The sequence below is a fragment of the Ciconia boyciana genome, chromosome 2, assembly GCF_034638445.1.
Source record: "Ciconia boyciana chromosome 2, ASM3463844v1, whole genome shotgun sequence".
Classification (NCBI taxonomy): Eukaryota; Metazoa; Chordata; class Aves; order Ciconiiformes; family Ciconiidae; genus Ciconia; species Ciconia boyciana.
The window spans coordinates 5,091,170-5,115,854 of record NC_132935.1 but is presented as its reverse complement, the minus strand read 5'-3'; the positions used below and the strand labels follow the sequence as shown (position 1 = coordinate 5,115,854).

General features: G+C 36.5%; 1 protein-coding gene across 5 annotated transcripts in view; it reads right to left on the bottom strand.

Annotated features, from left to right (window-relative positions):
* The window catches only part of TRAPPC9 (trafficking protein particle complex subunit 9), a 544,235-nt gene that overhangs the window by 344,863 nt on the left and 174,687 nt on the right, over window positions 1-24,685 (bottom strand). For all 5 annotated transcript variants that reach the window (XM_072851835.1, XM_072851836.1, XM_072851837.1 and 2 more), the window contains one exon: window positions 4,178-4,320. In XM_072851835.1, the coding sequence (XP_072707936.1) occupies window positions 4,178-4,320 (143 nt within the window). The remainder of the gene's footprint in view (window positions 1-4,177; window positions 4,321-24,685) is intronic.

Here is a 24,685-nt window from a genome sequence, read left to right as displayed (position 1 = left end):
GAGGCAAACAATTTCCCAGCACAAGGCTGTTCTGCCAGTCTTTTCAGATGCAGGCAGCTGAGTGAGCATAGGTTGATATACCCAGTGAAAAACCTCAGAACAGATTACGTCCGTTTACTGACAGAACATCATCTCTTCCGACAGGAGAGCTGCTATCTGAATCAGAATTAGGCAACAGATTAGGCACTGCAGCATGTTAAGGGCTGCATCAAGCTAACCACGGATGCCTCTACAGACCAGCACAGAAAAAGGTTAAAAGGACCTCTTGTCAGGATTAAACGCACCTTAAGATATACTGAAGATGCAGTTAATGAAACTTCTCCCTATAATGCAGAAACCTGTGCTTGAGTGGAAGACATAATTTTGGCTAGATATTTAGAAAAACAAAAAACAAACCAAAATCCCCAGCTGTTTCAGTGATATTTCCCATGCATATCTGCTCAAGCAGCTAAATAAAAGAAATACCAATTAAGTTTGGAAGACTTTTACATAAACCATAATCTTTATGTTACAACTAGGGGGGGAGGGAAGTGATTTCATTAACATTTTTCCTGCTTTTTTCAGTAAAGGCCTAAGGGAAGAATCACTGTTCAAAGTTTTTTATTTTGCTTTGACTTTTTAAGCCCAGCAGCTAGTAAGCTATTGCTTCTCACTTTTGTTAAGGTAAAATGTAAAATAAAAACAACAAAAACATAAAAGAAAGGGGAAAAAATGAATCCAGAAAAGGAAAGCAATGATAACTTTCATTCTGAAATGACAGCTGAGGAGGTAAATTATAAAATACAGTTTGTCATAATGACTAAACAAAAATAGCTCAGAGCCTCAGACAGAATTTAAGCAATGAAATCTCAGCTGTAAATCAAAAGGAAATCAGATTCAAGATTTTAACAGAGCAAGTAAAAGTACAAAATTTGGCTTATAATTTGCTGTCATTGAGTCTCAGATATTGACAGAGATGATCAACAGTCAAGAAACAAACTTTGTTTCATTTAATGATAAATATTTATCCTTAGCAGATTGGAAGATGACGCATGTCTGCTATTTTTCACTCTAAAACATAATATTGAATGACACATGACTGCTCCTGATGGAGAATCAACACAGGGAAGCACAGGAGTAAAGTGATCAGCGTTACTGATCACTAAAGCTAATAGCGTAGAACAAACAGCAAGAGATAAGAAGCACTTAAAACCAAAATACATTCATGACTTAGCAGACAATATATACCTAATGTAACAAAAAAAAGATTTGAATAACCTTTTGACACATCTTGCAATAAAAAATTTCTGAAATAAATGTAAATATTACAGTATTTTCCCCCAACTCAGTAAAGTTTTTTGGCACCCTAATTAAAAGCAGTCACATCTTTAACTACATCTCCAATCAGCAAATGACTTAAAATAAAGTTTCCACTGACTTAAGTGCTGATCGGGATGATGAACAGGCAAAGAATGAAGCAAATGCATACAATATGAGCTGAAGCACTTGGCGGAATTGGAGGCACTATACATAGCACCTGCTGCTATAAGACTTGTGAAACTGTACACAGCTGAACAACGCAGAAACTCTACCTTTGAATTAGCACCTCAATTTATTTTTAAAGATTTCAGGATTAAATACTTTCCTCACGTAGTAAATTCCTGAGAGTAGATGGACAAGGCAGGGGTAGGATAACCTTGTCTTACACAAAACACAGCTGGGGAAACCTAGCACAAAAAGCCAGCTTACCAATAAGACAGTTTCAAATAAAAGCATCATGTTGTATTTGGAGCTTTTATGGAAGGTTCGCAGCTTCACACTCAAGCTGCTCTGTGATTATAGGAAAGTAATTGCAGTGAACCAAAGAGCAGTCGTGCTGTCCATTTAAAAGTATACACAGACAGAGTACAAAGGATATTTTTGACACTGAATGAAGAAGAACTATGCATGCAAATAATAAATGCAAACTAAGTATGTTAACCTGTATAATGAATCTTCTTGAAAACTATTTAAAGTAGATACTGTGGTACTTCCAGGTTGATAAAGAGAGATCACTTATGAAAAAACCTTGAAAACCTTACAAAGGCCTAAGAATGTGCCACTGCAGGGATGAAACTCTGAACATCATTAATAAGGTTCCTGGGATTTTGAAAACAGCTGTTCCGGATACTGTGTTCTGACTTCGCAGGTAGTATTAGATTTACTTTACTAGAGCAGTTCCTAAAAGAATAAAATGATGCCTATTATGCTATGCTTTCAAGCAGCAAAATGCTTGACAAACCTGCTTACCAATAAAGCCATACAGTTTTAGGTCTCTTTTATAAGAGCTGGACACAATCTACTCATTAAAAAAACCTCAGTTTGAGACAATCCTGTTTGTCTCATTTTTAAACATTTTTTACAAAAACTATTTCAGTGTCTCGTTATCTTTGCCTAATCTAAAATTCCCTTGCTATATGCGAAGGTCATTATTTATGGTATTACCTGATGTGAAAAACAGATACCTATCCTCTTGGCAGTGCCATTTATGCAATTAAAAACTTAAGTCCTCTGTCAGTCCTCTCTTTGGCTTCAGCAAGACCAAGAGTTTCTTTAAACTTATGCTTTAGTGTAAGTAAAATTTTATCACTCTTCTTGCCCTAGACTTTCTCCAACCTGTCCACTTTTCTTCATGTTTCTCCAAGTTCAAGCCCCAGACTAGATATGGTAACTTTTCTTGAGGCTTTACTTCTTGTTTTCACAGGAACAAAAGAAATAGTTCATGTTTTGCAAGCTATGCTGCTGTCCATCCATCCTTTGACATTTTTGCAATGGTATGATATGGTGACTCCTTTCTTTCCTTTGAAAATGAAATATGCTCCCAATATCTCCTAGACTTACATTCCCTTCTTGCCTATCTTTGGGTTTTATTTCTGAAGTCAGTCATGAAAAAGGTCCTAGGACCAGTAGGAATCTCTTGGATCAATTAAGTTCACTCTCAACTACTATTATTAGTTATTATTATATAATAACTATTATTATTATTATTATTATTATTATTATTATTATTATTATTGCACTGAAATAATTTCAGACTTTAAATCAAACAAAATGCTTACTCCCACTATGCACAAAGGCTTTCTTTTCAATAATCCTGCTACTTTGGAAGCTGGTAGCTGATTACTACAAGGGGATTTTTAATAAAAGCATATTCCTGTCCAATTTGTAACAATTTTTTCTTGCACTAACTTCATCCTTCATCCAAAAGAGTATTTCCTCCTCCTTGATATTTATACCTCAGAAGTACTTATGCACTGAAAAAAAGTACATTCTCAATCTTTTCTTCCCAACAAACCCAAGCTCCTTTATTCATTTTTTGAATGACAGCTATTTAAAGGCCACCTCTGGAACCGCCAAACTTAGAATATATCCCAAATATTTAAAGATTGTAGAGTATTTAACTACTAGCACAGATGAACTTACATTATAAAAAAACCTGTTGATTAAGGATTGGTAAAAGCATTACCTTACAGAATTCATTTTTGCAAAAGCTGCTTTGCTTAAGCAGTATGTAAAGCAATATAAAATTAATAAAAACAATTAGCAGCAAATAAAGACAATTTTATCAAAACAAATAATTATTAAAACTGATTGTACTCAGTTGCTGATGAATTTTAGGCAATCAGATTTTAATAATTATGGCATTTGACTGCCATCACGTGTTGCCATGATTTTTAAAACTCACTATGATATGTGAAACTACTCTGTGGCTTACAAGAGAAAGCAAGCACCAAAGAAGAGAATTATTACAATATATTCCTCACATCCAAAGACAATCATTTACACATGTATTTTGAGTAAGATTCTGTTAGACAAACACAAAACAATGTAATGCACAACGCACCACAGCAGCGAAGAGATATAGAAAGAAGTCATCAAATTTTACAATAAACAATAGATATCCTGTCCCTGGTAAAAGAAACCATCATGAAAAAAATGTTTGAACCTCAGAAATTGTCCAATGCACATGGATTGCTTTAATCATAGTCTGCAGTTAAAGGAGGCTAAACTCCTAAATAAGGAATTTTGAAAATTTGTTCACATAATTCTTTACCTACACGTTGCTGATGACATTGAAAGTTTCCAGCATAGTCTTTAAGTTATGGCCAATATAATAGAGACGACGAGTCAAACATAAAAGAGTCAAAACAAGGCTTACCTTGTTGCTGGAAGGGTGCTGACACGTGTAAAGAAAACAGATGGCTCTACTTCTACATGAAGGCCTAGTGAAAGGTTCCTGTAATATCCTTCAACATGTCCTGGTCCACCAGAGTACTTAAAATTCAAAATGGCTTCCAGTGTCTAGAGAAATAAAAGTAAATTACTTATTAGCTATATTTCATTACTGTGCATTTCACAAGTTCAATTAAATTAGACCATAGAAGTGATTTACCAACAAAGTTTCTATGCCCTCAAGATTTTGCCTTCCTAAACCATGCATTCTATTATCTCAAGAAAAAAAGCAGTCTAACAACTAAGGAGTACAGAACAAAGTCAGCTGGACTTCCCTTTACATAATTCCTCTTCCTACCACATTTAACATAGAAAAAATGAAGAGCTTATTTTTGCTTAGAAGAGTTTAGGGTTTATTAAACGATACACTCTTTCATACTCTTCAAAAATATTCACCACTTCATTACCTTCATAATCAAATGGAAAACCTGTAAAGTTTTTGAATGTGGACAGATAAAGAGTATACAAAACTAAAAGCATCTGGTCTCTTAACAAGTCACTGTAAACATATGCTCATCTCCATTAACTAACAGATTAAAACAACACTGTTGACTAGATCTAGTGCATGAACCCTGTCTTTTTTTGATGTTCATTTTATATTCATGATTGGTTAGCAAATATTAAAAATGAGGATTATTCTTTAGCATTAGTCTTATGCACTCATTACTCTCAGTAGTACTGAACCTTGACTTCTGTGCTGAAATTTTGGGCCCTATGTCTTTTTCCTTAACGAACAGCATGTGGGAAGCTTCCCAGCATACCAGTCCCCATGTCATCATCAGTGTTCAAGCTAAGAACAAACCTTTGATTCATCCAAAGAGACGATACACCACCCCTTCTTTCATTATATTCCTGAAATACAATTTGCTGGAAGTAAGGCGAGAATTTGGGAAGCGTCACTGGATTCTTTCTCAGCTCTTCTTCTGGCTCCCAGTCACCTGCTATTGTCAAGTCTCAGAGCAAGGACAGAGGTAGAGACAGACCTCTACCCTAACATGGACATTATGATATTATGCTGAAGCCTATGTCTAGAAGGACAGCCGTTTCTTGAAAAGATTAAGAAACAATGTCCATCTCCTCTTAGATTAGCTGTTAGCTCATTCTTTATTAAAAAAACAAAACCAAAACAAATAAAAAAAAAAACCCCAACACAAAAACCCCAAACAAAAAAACCCAAACCTCAAGTCAACAACTTATCCAGGAAACCAATTATATTTATCAGATTTCATCAATCCTCAGACAGTTAAAAGTACTCTCCCTTTCAACTGAAGATTTACAAAACATTTTATGAAACCTGTTAATTTTTTTCATAAGCTCTACGGAACAATCTAGGGATTTTCTAACTTACAAAAAAAATTACATTTGATACCATTTTGTTTCTAAGTCTGGCTGAAGGAACCAAAACTCAGATGCAATCAATTTCTTAAAATAACCACAATCCAGTGACTTAAAGAATACCAAACTCAAGAATTTAATGTTTTGCTGCATGTGCAGGCTTAAATGTTTTGCCTATTTCCAGCTTGCTTTTAAGTGAAGTGGGCTAACTCCAGTTCCTAATTTAGTTTCATTAAAATTCATGAGAGTCACCTTATAATACAAATAAAAGCCTTCATTGGGCACTCTGGACGTACCCGTCTACTCTGTTTATGTCAATTCCTAATTTGTAGTTAATGAACTCAAGTTTATGTTATGTCAGGAAAGCTAATCAATATTAAATACAAAAATAAAAAAGTGCAAACCCATTCAAAACATACTTCATTCTAATTAACCAGCTGGACCATTTAATAAAAATCAGAGCTAAACTCCCCAAGTACAGAGATCTGACACCACTTACATGGTAATGTGAGAATGGACTTCAATTTCAATTAGGTGATCTGTGAAAACTCCAGCTATGTATGTTCTGTATTATTGCTCCAACACTCAGTATCGTGCTTGGGAAAGCTACTGTGCTACGGATCCATGGTTTATTCTACACAGGACCATGGCACAAGGCCGCTTTATTAAGCCCAGTCCCATATAATTACAGGTAAACATGTAATAAATGGCAGTTTGAAAGGTCACGGAGCATTATCATTCCAGATGCAAAATCCTTCCTAACATCCAATTTCAAATGAAAAACCTCCAGAAAAAGGCTAAAAAATACAACCATTACATGCCGTTGATGAGCAGGAGAGTTTAAGGGCATCATCATAATCTTGGTCCCTGTTGTAGTGAGGAATTTGCCAAAGAAAACGTGCTGATGACGCTGCGTGTGTCCCACACCCCATGCTAGAGAAGAGGGAAAAGAAAACCTAATGGTCTTCTATTAATCTAGACAACGGGAGGACGTCTGTTCTCACCTAAAATGTAAGATCTAACCAGGGACATTTAATACTGGGGACATAAGAGATTTTCAGTATCTCTGAGAACCACAGAACATCCAAAGCTATATTCTTTCTCTGGCTGTGATAATCTGCAGGCTTCCTAGGAACGTATACACACGCACAAAGATAAAACATCGGGCAGACTTTACGTCAGGAGTGTAGACGTATGTGTAGGGGGGAGCATGACTGAAGGAAATAATTTTCTCAGAAGCCTTCAGGTGATCAGAGAAAGTTTTATTGCTTAGGATTCATATAATATGAACGGGATGTTAAAAAAACCCAAATTCAATCTCCTTTAAATCTCTCTATGCACACATACCTTGGAAAGGACTCCACACACAATATGAAAGATCGATTTTCTATCTCTACGACAGAAAAAAAATCCTACACTTTCATAAGTTTACAAAGCTCCAATTTAAAACAATTTACCACTCTCTCCCACAGCACCTGCAGAGAAGAATGCTCCAAATGCTACAGCACCCAATCTAAATAATGTTATATACTTACTCCAGCCTTGTCAAACCTACACAAATAACAGACGGAGCTGCAGATTCTGTTCATCTTTACAAATACCAATCGCATTTATTAGATTTCTCCAAACTGCATCACTGCAGACCAAAAAGAAATGGCAGAGTTTCACTATGAACATAATTTTGCCTGTGGATGATCCATAAAAAAGAAAAGGAAGGAAAGATGGAGTACAGTGGCCTCTCAGGGCAGGCAGCCAGGAAAAGCAGCCTATTGTTGACCGAACACATCCAGAATTCAGAATATCTATGGACTGGGGGGGGGGGATTCTTGTTTTTAAGTAGAGTTGCATTCCAGAAACTATAGTAAAAATATGGATAAATTGTTTAACCTATATGATGACTTTGGCTTGATAAGTTTTTTACTACTTCATTGGCCCTTCCTTCTATTGATGAAGAAAAGGAAACAAAAGTGTTTCTGAGTGTAAGTTCCAGATAACAAGACTCTTAACTAACAGCACCAGACATTAATAGCACCTACTACACTGACGAGAAATATTTTACGGATAAACTAGCAAAAAATTACCATTTTGGTTTCTCTCATGCATTTTGTCCTCAAACATATTTTCTGCATAGAACAAGTACCTTTTTTTTTTTTTAAACCATTCTCTCCAGTCTGCTATGGAAATCCTTCCCATATTCACTTTCGTAACAGAATTAAAAGCAAAATTAGAAAAGAACTGCTGTTGGAATAACACTATGCCACTAATGAAAAGCAAAACATTTGACATTAGAGTTTCCTAACTAAATGACAAGTTAGTACTCTTCTGCCAATCCCTCAAAAGTGACTCTGTCTGAACAGTAATGCTTTTCATATACTGATTTTTAATTGCCAATTCAATTATAATCTACAACTCAGATCAATTATTTCTACTGAACTACTTACTATAGTACTTCCTACCCAGAAGTAGAGAGTAAAATCTAAAGAGAATTTCCATATAATTCTACAGAATATTGCTACTTACGCAGAAGCTAGAACATGACTGATTGAGAATAGATTTCCCCAAAACAGCTAATGACACAAGAAACATATAAAAGAAGGGGGAAAGAGCAGTGATGAAGGGGATTTCTTGTGCTGGGAAGTTAAATATGATGCTCAATCCTTTCGGTATCCTTGTTCTCAAGTAAGGGGGTTGACTGACTACCAGAGTCAAGAAGCTTTACTCCAAAAAAAGTGTTCACTTATATGTAGCAAAGAACACTATTTAAGTCCAAAAATTGGCTTAGACCAGTTTTATGTTAAGGTAACTATAACTCAAGGATCTAAGAATCCACCTGCAGAGATGTAATCATTATATGCTGTATGTAAAGGAAAAGAAATATTCCACAGAAGAACACAAAATATTAGCTTAATTTAATATTAGCAACTCTCATAGTTAGACTTTTTTAAGAAAAAATCCTTCAATATATGAAAAACTTTAAAAGAGTTATTTTCTTTTAAAAAACAGGAATAATTACTGAACAGCAACATTAGATATAATCAACAAAGAAACTACCAGCAGTGAGAATGATATACACAGTAGGTGAACTAGTAGTCAGGAAACTCAAATTTATAGTGATATATTGTTAATGAGTAAACAATCAATAAAATGTTCATATACTTTCCTCCTCACTGCTGAAAAATACTTTTATGCATCTAAATTCTTGGGTTTGTAAAATTTACAAAGTTGGAAACAGTTCAGGTCCGAAGCTCCTGGGTTTAATTCTTTCATCTATTTTGCTCTAGTAGATTTGTTTATTTATTCTTTGTTTCTTTATGCCTAAGCAATTTTACTAGCAATAGCAATAACTCTGATTTTATCCCTGTGCATATCTTGCTACCGGAAGAACCAAAGATTCTGTTTTATAATATTTCTTCTTACAGTATCACATCACCACACATACTGAACACATTTTGTGTTTCAGATAGCAAAGCAAGATTTTGTCCTCAATTTTTTTCCAAACTGGAATATTCGTTTCTGAAATATTTATTAACAGTGTTTTCCATAATTAAATTAACAATTCATACTTTGTAACAAAGGCTCACATACACTGCATTTTCAGGTCTTTCCTAAATTCCTTTAGTACAGTAAAAATGACAGTTAAGTAGATCTCAACATTTAATACAAGATGAAGTGCCAGTACTTAGCTACAGGCAGTTTGCTCCTGAGACTCTGCAGATACTGACTGCAGTAACTGTGAAGAAACACCAGAACGTATCATGCAGGCTCCTCATTAAGATATAGAAGACCAGACTAAAAATATATACATTCAGAATATAATCTTTCCATTTTAAGCAGTTTCTGAACTCCTTATAGAAAACAATTCTTACTAATGAGTATAATTTCTCCTGGGATTAGGGCTTGAAATTTAAAAAAGAACTTATTCTAGGTGTGTAATCTTCAAATATATACTCCTTTTTAAAAAAAAAAAAAATCAAATTACTTGCCCACCAGTAAACATGCTTTCTTCCCAAATCCCATCATGTTCCTGATCTCCTGTTTCTCACACAAATTAGCATTAGCAGGACATGCCCCATGCATTCATGAGTGCTCAGCTGTTCTTTCCAACTTTTAGTCCCTTGTCTCATTGGATGCCTTTGGTTTTCAGGTTTGGGGTTTTTCTTCCTTAAACAGACTATAAACCCCATTTTTGTTAAATTCCCTGTCTGCCTCCCTCCTTCTTTCCTCTCCTTCTCTGACCATGCCACTCCCACATTCAACTCTGCAATCAGTGATAATCATCAGTAATAAAGAGAAATAAAAATGTACTAGTTCATCAGTTCCATCTCGCAAAAGGCACCAGAGAACCTCTCTCTACAAATTAATTTCTCAAGTTCTTCTATTGGGTGCCATGCTTAAATTCTTTTAAGAGCTTTGAGGATTGTGTAAATAAATCAGGGACCAGGAATTTCAGCTGCCTAACTGTAACTAATTAAATTATCTGGCAGTAACAAAGAGAAAACGAGTTTCTCAAATTAACCACACTCTTTTCCACAGCAGCAGGTAACCCTGGCAATAAATACGCAAGTAACAGCAAAGAGATGGCCAGCCAAAAGCATGCTCAGAGTGCCAACGTTGCTGACACAGACGGCGTTCCACAGCCTTGGCTCCGTGGGCGCAGTGATGCAGCGCTGGTGGCATCTCCTGGCCTCTGTCTTTCCATAGCTTCCTCCGTGAGGCTGAGCTCTCCTCGGGGCTGGCGTACTCACACAGCCCCGCAGGGCCTCTGTGATGCTTCAGGCTGCAGACCATGGTTCCAAATGATGCATTCAAGCTCACTTTTGCTCCTTGCTGCCTCAGGCCAGTCCTCCTCGCTCATTTTCATTCACACTGAGAAGCTGCATGGTTTATACCCATCTGCACAGCACACAGTTATCACAGAATGGAGTAGAGGTTTTTTGCCGTAGTCAAACTAATTTTTTTATCCTTCTTTCTATATGTGGCACCATAGCTCAATTTCTCACCTTTACGATCAAAATTACCTGGCCTAAGCATTACTGGACCAAACCCAAAAAGGGCCAGTCTTGGAGACTCCAAGCTTTCGAATCCAAGCATGTGGGATATGCTGCTCCAGCAACACAGTTCATACAGAAATGCAGTACATTGAACACAGCTGAATCTTTTTTCAGGGAAAGACCAGAATGTGAGCATTGGGAGGGAAACGGAGATGCCTATGTAGCTGAAACCAAGGAAGATGGGACGTAAATATGTCAAGCTTCCAGTCCTTGGACCAATTTGTGAATGCAAAGACCGTGTCTATGATTAGAGTTGCTCTCATGAAAAAATTCAGTTCTGGCCTTTAGAAATGCACACATCTCTGCCTATGTATTCATTTGGCTATCAAAATTAATTTAAATCAGCACTTTCTTGAGTTTTAATTTACAATAGTCTAACAAAAGACTAATACTTGTGATTTTTGCTTCTTCCTCCCATCACTGAGTCTACAGTCCATGATTCCACAGGGTAACCTGACAAAAGGATAAAGTCTGTATAAAAATTAGGCTTAAAGGATAGTCTGTATAAAAAAATAAGGCTTAACAGCAGTGTTGGGAGAAGCAACAGGTGCCCTTATGTACATAAGCTGAATATCCTCCTGCCCACTTGTTCTCAGGAGGACAAAAGAAAAAACCACACACCCCCACACCACTAAAGAGGAAAAGCAGAGAAACTGCTGACTAGGTAGAGATTCTATAATTCTCCTTGGGAGGACAAAAATCTCCAATCTAACAGAAAACAAACTCCAACTAAATGTCACTAGCATCATGTTTCTATTATTCCCTGTTGATGAGAGCTAAACAAAGAACAGCGTTACTGAAATCTGATCGCTCTCACCACATACTTCATGGTTTCTGATACACACACTTCTTAGCATTGACTCTTTGGATCAGCCTCTTACTGCAAAACTCAGATCACAGGGACTCGGATGCTGATATCTTCAAAGTTTCTTCCATGCAGGAATTCACATTGTTCCCTCAAACGCTTAGACCTTCCTTTACTTGAAATACTGGTATGGAAAGGACATTTGGGAGGAGAAGTGGAGTATGTCATTTGTGATAAAGAGAGCCTTTGCCTCACAAGGTTTATTTCAAGCTGAGTATTATTCTAAAACTGAAAATAAATTAGTTCTCCCTGATGCCTTTAGTATCTGGCACAAATCTTAGGCTGCCCAAGAAAGGTCCACCATAAGAAATGAAGATCAGAAGTGGAATACATGAACAACCATATATGATCTTTTCTACCTGTAGAAAACACCATATCATGGTTCATAAAAAGTAATTATATCATAAATTGAATTTTTACATGAAACTAATTGATGGAATGAGTGTGCAGTGACATCATGCAACTTTGCAGAAAGAGAACTATTCATTGCTCTCTCTCTCACTGGAGAATATTAGTCTTTTCACTTAAGGCTAAACTGTCTGATTTTCTAATACACAAAATATAATTCAGGTTTTCTGTATTTTTATAAATGACAGAACAACTTTCCTTGTTCTTTTTTTATCTAAAAAATAAATTATGTATTTTTAAGGAGAAATGAAACAGCCAAGAAAGGACAGAAAGTACCTATACATTTCTCTGAATGCAAATCACAAAGCAAATCTAAATCTACTGTAATACTTAATCGATCCAGGTAGAATTCCTGATTTTCCCCAAATAGGAAAAGGAGACTCTCCCAGCAGATGTTGTTCCTTAAAGCACCAAATAGTAATAGTATAGTAATTGATAGCAAGAGCCCTGATACATGCATTATAAAAAGGATATGCATATGTAATCATCTTGTAGTGCATATTTAATCATCCTCTAGGACCGAACTGCAGCAAGCATTCTCCATACTAATTTTCTCCTCTGTATTCCATTAAAAATATACATGGCAACTACAAAAGCTATGATAAAATTCTTAATAACTGATTAAGCAATGAAATAAATTGTGCCACTGCAGTAATTTTTATGTACAAGTGCAAACAAAGCCCACATTGTTACTCCCGTTAAACTACTTTATCAGTCTAAAACAAAACGAAATATAATTTTTAGCACATGTGTTAATCAGGTGAATTTACACAACCAGTCTATTGAACAAGGTGCCTGTTGTGTTCATGCTCTAGTGCAGTTTTTCTCAAGTACACCTGCTGCATACACACTGACTTTCAGTAGCAATTTTTGCAGTACACCAATGTTTATCTAGCTCATCCATCTACATTTATGTCTAGTTAAACCCCTGAACAATGAAACTGCTGCATCCCTTTGTAAAAATAGCACAATGGCAATGACAAGTAGCTGAAGCTAAATATAGCTCCTGCGGGCATATGCCAGGAATTAAATAGTACATTTTACCCCTCCCCAATCCTAAATCAGTAAGCTTCAACAAGGAATCTCTAGTGAATACACACAGGAGCTCAATAAATCCCCCTTAAGCTTACAAGGCATATTCTGAATCTGTGCTAGCTAAAAATAGCCATGTTTATAATGAGAATGGAGATGTGAGCAGAATAATATTAAGTTTAAAGGCAGGCATGCTATAGTCATTCCGCATTAACGAAGAGGGTGAATCAAAGGTCAGTCTAACAAACAGTATACAGATTGACAGATAAAAAATAATATACAGCAATCTTTTACTGAAGAGCATTCATCTCGCATTAAACTCTGCACTTTCTAATTGGCTATTGCGGCCACACATTCACAAGTTCTTTTGTGTGCATTTTTTAGCTAGGACACAAGTTGTTACTTGCGAAAGATAGGAGTATACAGCATTATTCCTCTGGACAGTACTCCCTCCTAGAGTTCAATTCCCCTCTGGAAATATTCAGGAAATATAATTCATAATTCTCCTTGTAATATTAATCACTGAATTCTGCTTTCTTTAATTAAAGGCAAATTGCATCCAGGCCTCCAGGGCAGTTCTGTTGCAGCCCAACGCCCAAGTGGCTGATGCATGTTCTTAACTGCCTCAAAAATTTTACCTTCATCAACTTAGATACAAGCACAGCTGACCGCAGCCATCACAGAATCTCATTCTTGGTTGAGATAGATGAGAGATTAAAAATAATTTAAATACCAGTAACTTTTATGTGGAACATTCCCCTCGAGAGTTTTCTGTCTACTGACATTAAACCGCAGAACCTCTTAGAAAAACGTGCGCTAGGAAATTAGGCAGCCCTGCTTTCTGAAGGCAAGTCATCACACATGTTCCTCAATAACTTCTTCGATTCTGAAATCCTGCCCTGATTCTGAAGTAGGAAGGTACAAAAGGAGAGTAAATGCAGGGATAGATGTTGATGAACAAATCACACACACACCCCCCCTTCAAAGGGGAAATTTCTCTATGTGGAGACCAACAACTCAGACTGGTTCTCCCAGCAATGGCTATGTAACATGTTGGTTGCTATAAAGAAGCATCACTGAATGTATTTCCTCACCAAAACCTGTCCATTACACCCTATAGGCAGGGTCCCCAAGAGCAAAGGCACAAGATGCTGGCAGATATCTTCTCACTAAAAGAACACACCCGTAAGAGGTCGATAAAACCAACTCTTGGGCATAACAGTGCAAAAGACATGTGTCCAGCATGAACACCTCCCATGTCATGAAATCATAACTGAAATGACAACATAGTATAAAAACAGTCACAAACCCAGAAAGAACATCAGGAAAAAAACAAGTGCTGCACAAGTGACTCCCCAGTTAAGAATGACACATCTGATCAATGTTGCTACTCATCCACAAGCAGGTCATCTTTCACTTTCGAGAGCGCGGGCACACTGCTTTTTTTAATTGCTATCCACCACATCTTGCTATTGCAGACTCAGCAATCAAGTATTATCTTTCCAGTATATATTTTAAGCAAATGAGAATTTTAGAAAGCTGTATGACACTGTTAAAGTTTGCAAGTGTGAATGCAAGTTTTCTTCTCCAACCCTCCCACCCAGGGAATCAAAGCAACAACACCAAGCGTGAATAGGCTCATATGGAACAACCTGAAGTCTCTGGATAACACAATGAAGTTATTCAGTTTTATTTTTTCATGCCAAACAATTCTGCACTGTTTCACACTTCCTCAACACTGGCTATCTCTTCTCTGTTCCCTTCTACCATGTCCTTTGTGAGAAAAGGGGATAAGACTGCACACAAAGTGCGGTAAACACAGAATAAACTTTTTGGTTTTCTCTCTATTCCTTTACTTTCTGTTATTCCTAATATTCTGTTTGCCTTTTGCATTGCTACTACAAATTCAACTAACATCTTCATAGAATGTCTCATACCTCCAAGATCTCTATCCTGAATGGCAATGGTTAATTCAGAGCCCATCACTACATATTTGGAATTAAGATTGCATTTTCTTCATGTGCATTACTTTACAGTGCATGTGTGGATCAATGCTGATCTTCATCTCAAATTTAACTACCCACCTCTATCACAGGATAAGCCTGTAATCCTTAAAATTTGGTTTTCAGGTATGCTACCCTTGATAAACTTTGACACAATCCTAATCACCCTAATACCCAGATCCTTTATGAGCGTGCTGAATGGGACAGGCACAATACAGATCCCTATGAATTAGGCTGGAGACCACCTTTCAGTGAGTAAATGGGCCATTTATCCTACCTTGAACCAGCTCTTGACTCATGATGGGACCGCCACTTTTATCTCACAGCATATTTTTTTCTCTAATAGAGCTTTTTGTGAGAGTCTTTTGGGAGATTTTTAGGAATCAAGTAAGCAGTATCAACGATTTTCCCTTTGTTCATGAGCTCAGCATATGCTTCAAAGAATTCTGACAGATTTGCTTACCATGACTGCCCTTCATAAAAAAACATTTCAACAGTATCCCAACATATGTACCTTATTAATTCTGCTGTTACATTTCTGGTTTTACTGTATCTACCAATAATAAGAGTAAAGTAATTGTATCAGTTACTCTGCTTCCCCAATGGCAATAGAAAACCTAACTTTTCAAAGTTTACAAATTTTTAAACACCAGAGAATATGAAGATTATATTCCAGACAAAAAAGGAATAGTCACATGCATTCCCCTATGGGTGTGTGGTCTGACACAGGTCCAAGACCATCACCATTACCCAAGTAAGCAAAATATAGAGTTTCTATTTTAGAATACACAAATCCATCCCATACCAAGGGCAAACAAAAAGTACTAATGGTTTCCTGAAGATCTCAAATCCATTCACTGTTCAAAATGGTCTCCTGAAGAACCCACTCCATTCACTATTCGTATACTTTTTATTCATAATATTGCTGTATTGTACTCTAAACAAAAATTACACTCACACCCTCCAAAAGATAAAACAAATCCTCCTCTGCAATAGCTGAAGTACCTTAAAAAGAAATAATGCATCCAGCAAATCAGAAAAAAATCAACTATAACACATAAAAGATTCTTGAAAGTGAGTGATCAGATTTTTACATGAGAGTTCTTTGGTATTCTTGTGTTAAACAATCCTCATTTTTTTTCAGGAATTCCTGTGATTAGGAGGGATAAGCCCAATTAAGTGATTGTTCAAAAGTAGGAGCAAGTGAAGAAAGAGGTTTTAAAACAGGAATGCTTGAGCAACTTAATCAATATATCTGTTTATTCAGCATAGCCATTAACATATAAATATGGAAGACTGGGTACTTCAGATTTTTCAGCTGCTACTTGGGTTGGAAATAGAGGCTCTAGTAGCACAATCATTTTCAAAATCAGTAAAGTTATTGAGCTAAATTTATCACTGATTTAATGAGTTTTATACAGAATGAATATTGCAAATTCCTACTCCTTAATTTGATGATAAAAACTAACAGAATTAAAAAAATAATGAAATTAGATTTCAGGGATTAACGCTTCAGAAATTAAATTCATCCTATAGTTTTTCTAGAAATCAGGTCCTAGAGTTGCAGAACGGTGATGCTTTCCATTCTAATGTCTCTTCTTTCTTTCACTGGGCAAGCTGTCCGAAAGCTAATATGCCAAGCAACCAAGCATTCACTCACATTATTAAAACATACAGTTCTCTTAATAAACTCCGTGTATGTGATTTCCTCAAATGTTTTTCCTCAACATAGGGAATTTAGACTTAGCTCTTCAGTAAACACAAGAAGATAATTGCAGATATGAAACAGAAGTAGAGATGACACTAAAATTCATTTCCTCTCTTCACTGATCCCATTTTGCCATAATTCAGCCAGGTAAACACGGTCCGTGCCAACAGGCTCCTGCACCATTGCCTGCCCCAAGTCCCCCCTGCACTAAAGATTCCTGAAAGCGAGAATACGCTTTAAATTCTGTGATGTTACAATGAAAACAGACAAACTTTACAAAGGCAAAGGTCTTAAAGCAGATGAAAGACATCACAAAACATTTTCTCAGAAATATAGATTTATAAAGCGCTAATCACTGACAATTTGACCAGCGTATGTCAGACTAGTCTGCAGTATGCATTTATTTCTGAGCATGATCTCACAATCTGGACAACACTTGGACCATCACTGTTTTCGAGCTGCCACTACTTACATATCTGTATTCTTCACATAGATCAAATATGCTTTAAAAGTAACAGAACATCCTATAAAAATAACATCCAAAAAAAGGCTTAATGTATGTTGTTACTTTTGGTTTTTCCCCCTCTAACAAAATACATTCTCAAAAGTCAACTGGAGGTCATTACTATTAGGTCATAACTCACCACTAACAAGAGAATTAATCAAAGGATTCAGCGATCTTTTCTTGAAGGAAACATGACAAATTTAATTCCAGAATCTAAGTTATAAAACCATCTAAAAACATCATATGCTAATAAATCAGGAGGACTCTCCACTTTCTAACAGAAGGAACAGAAAATCTTCTTTCTGTGAGAATAGGAAATAGTCAGTCTCTGATTCCTTCCTTTTTTCTCTAAGACACTCAAGAACATTAAACATATACCCCCATCTTCCAACAACTGCTTACACATAAATTAAATTTCAGCAAAAAATTCTTTCTCATGTGAGCACTTTACTCTCTAGGGATCCCCAGAGGTGAACCAACCTAAACAAATTATTAAATTTAAAAGATTTTTGCAAAATATGTATATACACATTGTATATACAAATACAAATATATACATATTCAAGGAGCATCTGGATGATGCTTTTAGTCTTATGGTTTAGTTTTAGGTAGTCCTGCAAGCAGCAGGGAGTTGGACTCGATGATCCTTATGGGTCCCTTCAAACTTGAGATATTCTATGAGTCTATGAAATATTATATATAGATAGATAGATACAAGGTACTAGTGCCTGATCTTTAAATCCCTATTTTGATTTTATTAGGGATGCTAACTTGATTTCCAATCTAAGTGGTTAGCACATATTTAAAAGGATTACAAATGCTTATTGAAAAAACACACTGAGTCAGCTCACTCAGAGAACTTCCTAAATATGCAGCAGGAAACTCCCAAACAGTGACTCATAACCTCAAAGGTCTAAAACAGACAAAGAATCATGAATTTTCCAACCGTTACTCATACTTGGGTAAATGCTATGCCAAAACCATCCTGCTTCTGTGAATTCCACTTGACCATCCGTTAAGTTCTACAGAAATAAGAGCGTTATGGGAAAAAACAACCAAAATCAGATAACTGGGAATAGAGCTAATTCTTAACAGCTTATATGGAAAAACTATTTCATATAAACATACATTAAACAACAATTCTTTCCCTTACAACTGATGCGTTGGTGGATGTTGTCTTCACCTTATTTAAGAATGAATGACTGATTCGGGAAAACAAACAAACAAAACCCCAACTTTGACAACTTTTTTTTACCTAGAGAAAAGAAAAATGAGACATTATCTGAGAACTTGCAACAATCTCGAAGTTTCTTCTCCATAGAACTCTATTCATGTATATCTACTGAAAGTTGCAACTCAACAATCCTGTCACGTTCCTGGTGAGACAATGCACTGACATCCTCTAGCTACCTATTCTTACAGAATTATGATACTTAGAATACATGTTTAATGGGTTACAGCTAAACATCATCATAATGCTCCTATTTTGTCTTGAAATGAAGTACCTTTTTAAATTTTAACAGTATCAAAAATATGTGTCATTACTGTAAGCATAGTGATTTCTGTAAAATGAACGAGAAGAATGCCTTATAAACTCATTTTTGCAAATCTTAGTAAAATACTGGCTTTTTTTGTGGATACTTTAGTAATCATTTCACCAAAAGGCAAGCTAATGTGTGCACAATGTAAAAACCATGTAAATGCAAATTAATATAATCACATGACAACAAAAATCAAAACATCTATCCCTGCCATCTGCCACTCAAATGACAAAATTATTGCATGAGATGCAATGAAATGCATAGGGATTAAACAAAAGGGTTAGACACCTTCCCATACTTCTGAAAATACATAAAACATACCTGATAGCCTACCATTAATTATTTAGCCTAAAGAAGGATATTTTAACTAACCACTAACTAAAGCCATTTTTGAGCAGTTCTGTAAAAGCAAACTAAGTCCACAGGACTCAAGGAGCGTGCCGTACGTAGAACTGAATAGAGCCCTGACCCGCTCCATCCTGGGCTACATACTCATTTCCCACAGCAGATGAGGACACTGTGCTTGGTGTACTTGCATGCAAACAGGCCGAATACTTCCCAGGTACTGCAGCAACACTGGCTAAAGGTCAGGAATAATTTTTGGTATGATCCTATTCAATTACACAATAGTCAATAGTCAAAAGAAATCCAGTATCCTATTCTTGGAAAATCTGTATGGAATACAAAGTTTTGAGACAAAAAAGAGATTTAAAAAAAACCCCAAACACTTAAAAGAATTATGATGGAATGGTGATTTTATTTTTTTATTCAAATTGATTCAACCTGAACGATGGTGCTTTGCTTCATTCAAAACCATATCAAAATTTTTCTCTTTAGTTTGTTGTGAGGGGTTTTGGGTTGTTTTTTTAAAAGACAGGACTAATTACATGAAAATTAGATTTGGTTATTTAAAGTATCAAAATACGTAATTTCAGCCACTCAGAAGTCCTCCTATGCCCACTTCATTTTTTTTAAGCTAAATGATTAAAATCAGATGATGATTCAATTTCTCATTTGCTAAAAAATATGTTCCCTTCCGATTCACAGACTCATTCCTTTTAGTTGCTTACCAGGAGAAGCTATGAACACTGAGTATTACATATCCCTGTTCTATTACACATAGTTTTTTACTGAATACAGTTAGGAACTGTAACATTTAAAAGTAAAAAAACTGTCTACCAATAAATTTGCATTATACTCTCTTTAATAGAAGATAAATAGTAGTCAAAACTTGCTTTCAAAGTCAAGCAACAATGAAGCATAAATGGTTGACTACATATTCTTGCATCTAGATGACAAGTGTCACAACCTGCTTTAAAAAATAATAAGATTATAAAGAATCAAGTTGTTCTTGTCCATCTCTAACATTTTAATTTTATCACACCAAATGGTAAACAATCTGCTTGGCAACTTATGATCTATTTTTACCAGGTAACATGAGGGTAACTTTTTCCTATTGAAATAAAGACACAGAAGAACTCAGTTTAAACATATGAGCCTCGCAGCTTTAATATAGGAAAAGTGTAAATTACTCCTAAGGACTCTTCTTGAGGGTTGATTTGCAATTGTTTGCCTAAGGCAACCTATCTGCATTCAACCCATATCAGAGAAAAAGAAGCTATATGGATTAAAAAAAATGAAATTAACTTTTTCAAAGCAGACGAGAAATCCAAATGAGTTCTGAAAAACGCGAGTTATTGGAGATATATGTAATATTTCATATATTTGGTACTAAAATTGTGCCAAGGTAACTGCATTAGGCACAAAACATTAAAAAGAAAATATCCAGGTTTAAAATACCAGAGGACAAAATTAATCACAAAATTATGATGGGACCTCAAGTCAGCCAAAACTTTGAGATAAATTTATCTAGACTTCTCTCTCTAAAAGCCTCTCTTTCCACCCCTTCTAAGTTATAATTTTCTGAGAACAGGTACCATTTAAAAAAAGAACAAAACAAAATGAGACAGAGCAGAATTTTTAAAGCTTTGTAAGTAAGTACCCTCTGCCCACTATATTCTTTCATATTTTCTATCAGTCCACGTAGGTGACTTTGTGTGAACTCTGCACAATCCACTGCTGGTATTTATGAGTGCATTTTCAGGATTTGGTTTGTCTGGATAAGGAAGATCCTTTTGTGGTCAATCTACTTGTTCTTATTTACTGAGTCTTCGTTTGCATTGCGGAGTGGTCTTGAAGCATGCAAACTTGATTATTTCAGGGTGAATTGTGAAGGGCTGCATTAGGAAGTATCACCAGCAGGTCAAGGGAGGTGATCTTTCCCCTCTACTCAACACTGCTGAGACCCATCAGGAGTGCTGTGTCCAGTGCTGGGCTCCCCAGTACAAGAGAGATACGTACAAGAGGGCATACTGGAGCAAGTCCAGCCCAGGGTCACGAAGATGACTGAGGAATTTGAGCATCTGTCATATGAGGAGAGGCTGAGAGAACATGGAGTGTTCTGTCTGGAGAAGAGAAGGCTCAGAGAGATCTTATCCTTGTGTATAAATACCCAATGGGAGAGAGCAAAGAAGACGGAGCCAGGCTCTTCTCAGTGGGTTCCAATGGAAGGACTAGAGGCAATGGGCACAAATGAAATACAGTAAATTCCCTATAATCATAAGGAAGAGCTTTAGTATTGTTAGCATAGTCCAATGCTAGAACAGGTTGCCCAAAGAGCTTGTGAAGTGTCCATTCTTGGAGATACTCAAAATTTGATTGGACATGGCCCTGAGTAACCTGTTCTAGCTGACCATGCTTTGACCACGTGTGTAGGACTAGACCATCTCCAGAGATCTCTTCCAACAGAAATGATTCTGTGATACTAAATGGGAAGGTGTACTCCATCCACTACTAGGGATTCAAGTCCGTAATACCAGATTAGAGACAGTCCAAAATAAAATCCCCCATCACTCCTCAAAAGCATTGGTACGACAGACATGCTATCCTTAGCAGCAACTGTTTCACTTTAAAAATCTGCATTTTTGGGCCACATTACTTACTAACGTAGATAACGGTCCATTCTGTCACCAGAGAGAGCTGACGATTTGATTCTTCCTATTCCCATGAGTCTCCGTGGCTGCTGACGTCTAGGCTTCCTGATGGCAGAGCTCCCATCCTTTCAGCCATTCTTTTTCCCCTTTCTCACCCCTCACTTGCAAAACTTCTTTCCTTCTCAAGCCTTCTGACCTGCTTCCCCAGCAGGAAAAATCTCTCCAGAAGGTTCAGAAGAACTTGGCAGGCAGCAGCCAGGACACAGCAAGTAGGGACCTTCTAGCCGCCTTCTCTGCTACCTAGCCATGTCCTCCTTGTAAAGCAACATAGCCTACAGCTACTCTTACCTGAATACATTTGTGCTGGGTTGTATAACACAGGTGAATGACTATGCATTTTTAAGTATTATAATTGGCTTGTGCTACCACCTCACCACTTTACACTAAGAAAGTACCATGGACAACAGTCTGCACCATTCTAAATATATCCTCAATTAATAAAAATAAATCGTTCATGTCCTCAGGCATTGCAAGGTAGCATTTGTGCTTGATTTATGGACTCCATGTCCATCACTGCCTTTGAGCTTCTCTGCTCTTTTTTAGTTGGCTCCATGAGAGCACCTGTTCAAGTAGAACTCACAAGCCTCTGTCAGCATACAGCAATCTGCAGGTCAGGCTTCAGCCATCTGTTTCACTGACCATAAGCCTCCAATATTTTGAGGGAAAAACACAAGAAAAAGATTTTTTAAAGTTTACTTCTTAATTTTGCTCTAGTTTAATTCTCTCCAACTAAATGAGATAAAGGAAGAGATCCAAGGATAAGACAATAAAGTGTTCGAGTAAGATTATATAAAAGCATAGTACAGCTAGACAGTATTTTAGTGCGTTTCTCATTTTAATATTTCAAATCCCATAGACAGAAAAAGGAGAAGGAAAAATTATAAGACAACTCTTAGAAATTTAAATAAAAATGGGGTTGCTTTTGACATACATAAATTCCACCTTTTCCATTTACAGGATTGCCACTTGTCTTGAATTTTGTCACAGGAGACTCCCAGTTTTGATAGACCTGTCATGTGCCCTGTCAAACAAGCTTGCAAGATATTGTAAAATTTGTAGAGGGAAGTATTTTTCTACTGTGGTGTGGGTATGACAGCTTTATGAATGATGTCAAGAAAAAATGTTGTTCTACAGAGCAAATATATGGGAAGTTATTATATACTACTCACCCTTTGCTCATATTACTAAGATGTTTCAGGCCTTGCTCTCCCTTTCTCCTGCTTCGTAGAAATTAAATTCTTTTACTTTTTCATACACTAGTTTCAAAAGATAACGAAAGGCCAACACAACATACAACTTAAGCTTGGTATTTGGAGAGAGAATAATTAGGGGGTTTAGCCATTTTCCGTATAATGGAGATTATAATACAAACTTAAACAACCAAATGGGCTAGAAGTAGCTGTATGTTTTCACTCATTCTCTCAAAATTATAACGCCACATTATATGCACTCTTGCATTTTGAAGTGCTTCTTTGAAATGTTTAATGCAAGAATCAATGCATGAACATACAAATATAAAACAAAAACAAAACCTGGCTTGCACTAACAGTTCTAATACAAACCCACACCTTAAAAAGTTAATGATTAGTACCATAATGTAAAAAATAGATGCTTTTTACTTCAGACTTTTTGCATCAGAAGATCCAGCTCCTGTCTATCTCTCAGTACTTGCTAGGATGCATCTTCTTCAAAAATATTTAAGACAGTGTGTTTTTAATGTTCATTTACTCTTCTTTCTTCCAGTTAAACAAGACCATTATGCAGCATGTCCAAAGCTTTCCCTAGGTGGACACCTGCTCACCTAAATTTACTGAGCTTCAGTAATATAATCTAAAAGCAAAGAGTGTTATAACTAAGATAAGACTTCACCGATGGTACAGTCTGCAGAGAAAAGTTGTTGTGAGTTTATACTCGTAAGAGCGGCCACATACAGTAACCAAAACAGGATGCCTAGAGAACAGAGTAAGCACACCAAATACTTCCCAACACACTCTCCCAGTCACAAATAGTAGGAGATACCTTGAAACAAAGGTGAATTGTATGTATTTAGTAACCCCCACTGGACCTCTCTTCTCTGATCTTGTTCGATGTTTCTCTGAATCCAGAAAAACTTTCACCATCTCCCTCCTTCAAGTGTTTCTTCACATCTTCAAAGAACTCCAGTATGTGGAGCATATGGACTGTGAAGCATTGACTTCAAAAGAAAAATAAAAAAGCCTTGTCCCCAGTATATCAAACATACTTATGTGTCCACTAACTCTGTATTACAATTTCTGTCAAAGTGTCCAATAGAGACATCAGGCTTAGCAGTACGCAGAGCCCCAGATCTGGAATTCTCAGAAAGTACTGGCATCGTATTTGCCATCTATCAATCAATCCTCAAGCACAAAGACGGCTGAAAGCAGGAGGTGACAAACTACAGTTGACAACTTAACCGTTACAAGCCTTTAGTTCACAGAGGTGCTCCTGTTAACAGTAATATTAGTTTTGTTTATTTGTACCATATTATTTTCCACATAAATTTGGATCCCAACAAAAATGTTTTCAGGGCACTTTTGAAAGATGTCATCTTGCTTTTAATGTGCTCTTTTGCCTCACTCTTTAGACATGCCAATGTCTTTTGCCCTCTTCTCAAGTCATTCTTGACAGGTAAAAGGCTCTTCCTATGGAAACATTTTTGTTCTGTGCTTCTGATAAGGTGCCCTCAAAGAGTTTCCATGCTACCTACCAAGATTTAACTCTCAGCTGCTCTGTTTCTTTTCTTTTCAACAATTTTTCTCATTTTTATGAATATTTGCTTTACATAGATTTAAGAAGCTGTGCACTACTTCACTGACTGTTGTTGCTTTATCCAAGCATACCAAAATCACTATTACAAGGTGGCACTTCAGCCTCACATTTTGAACCAGGTCCTACATGTTCCCCAGGAAAAT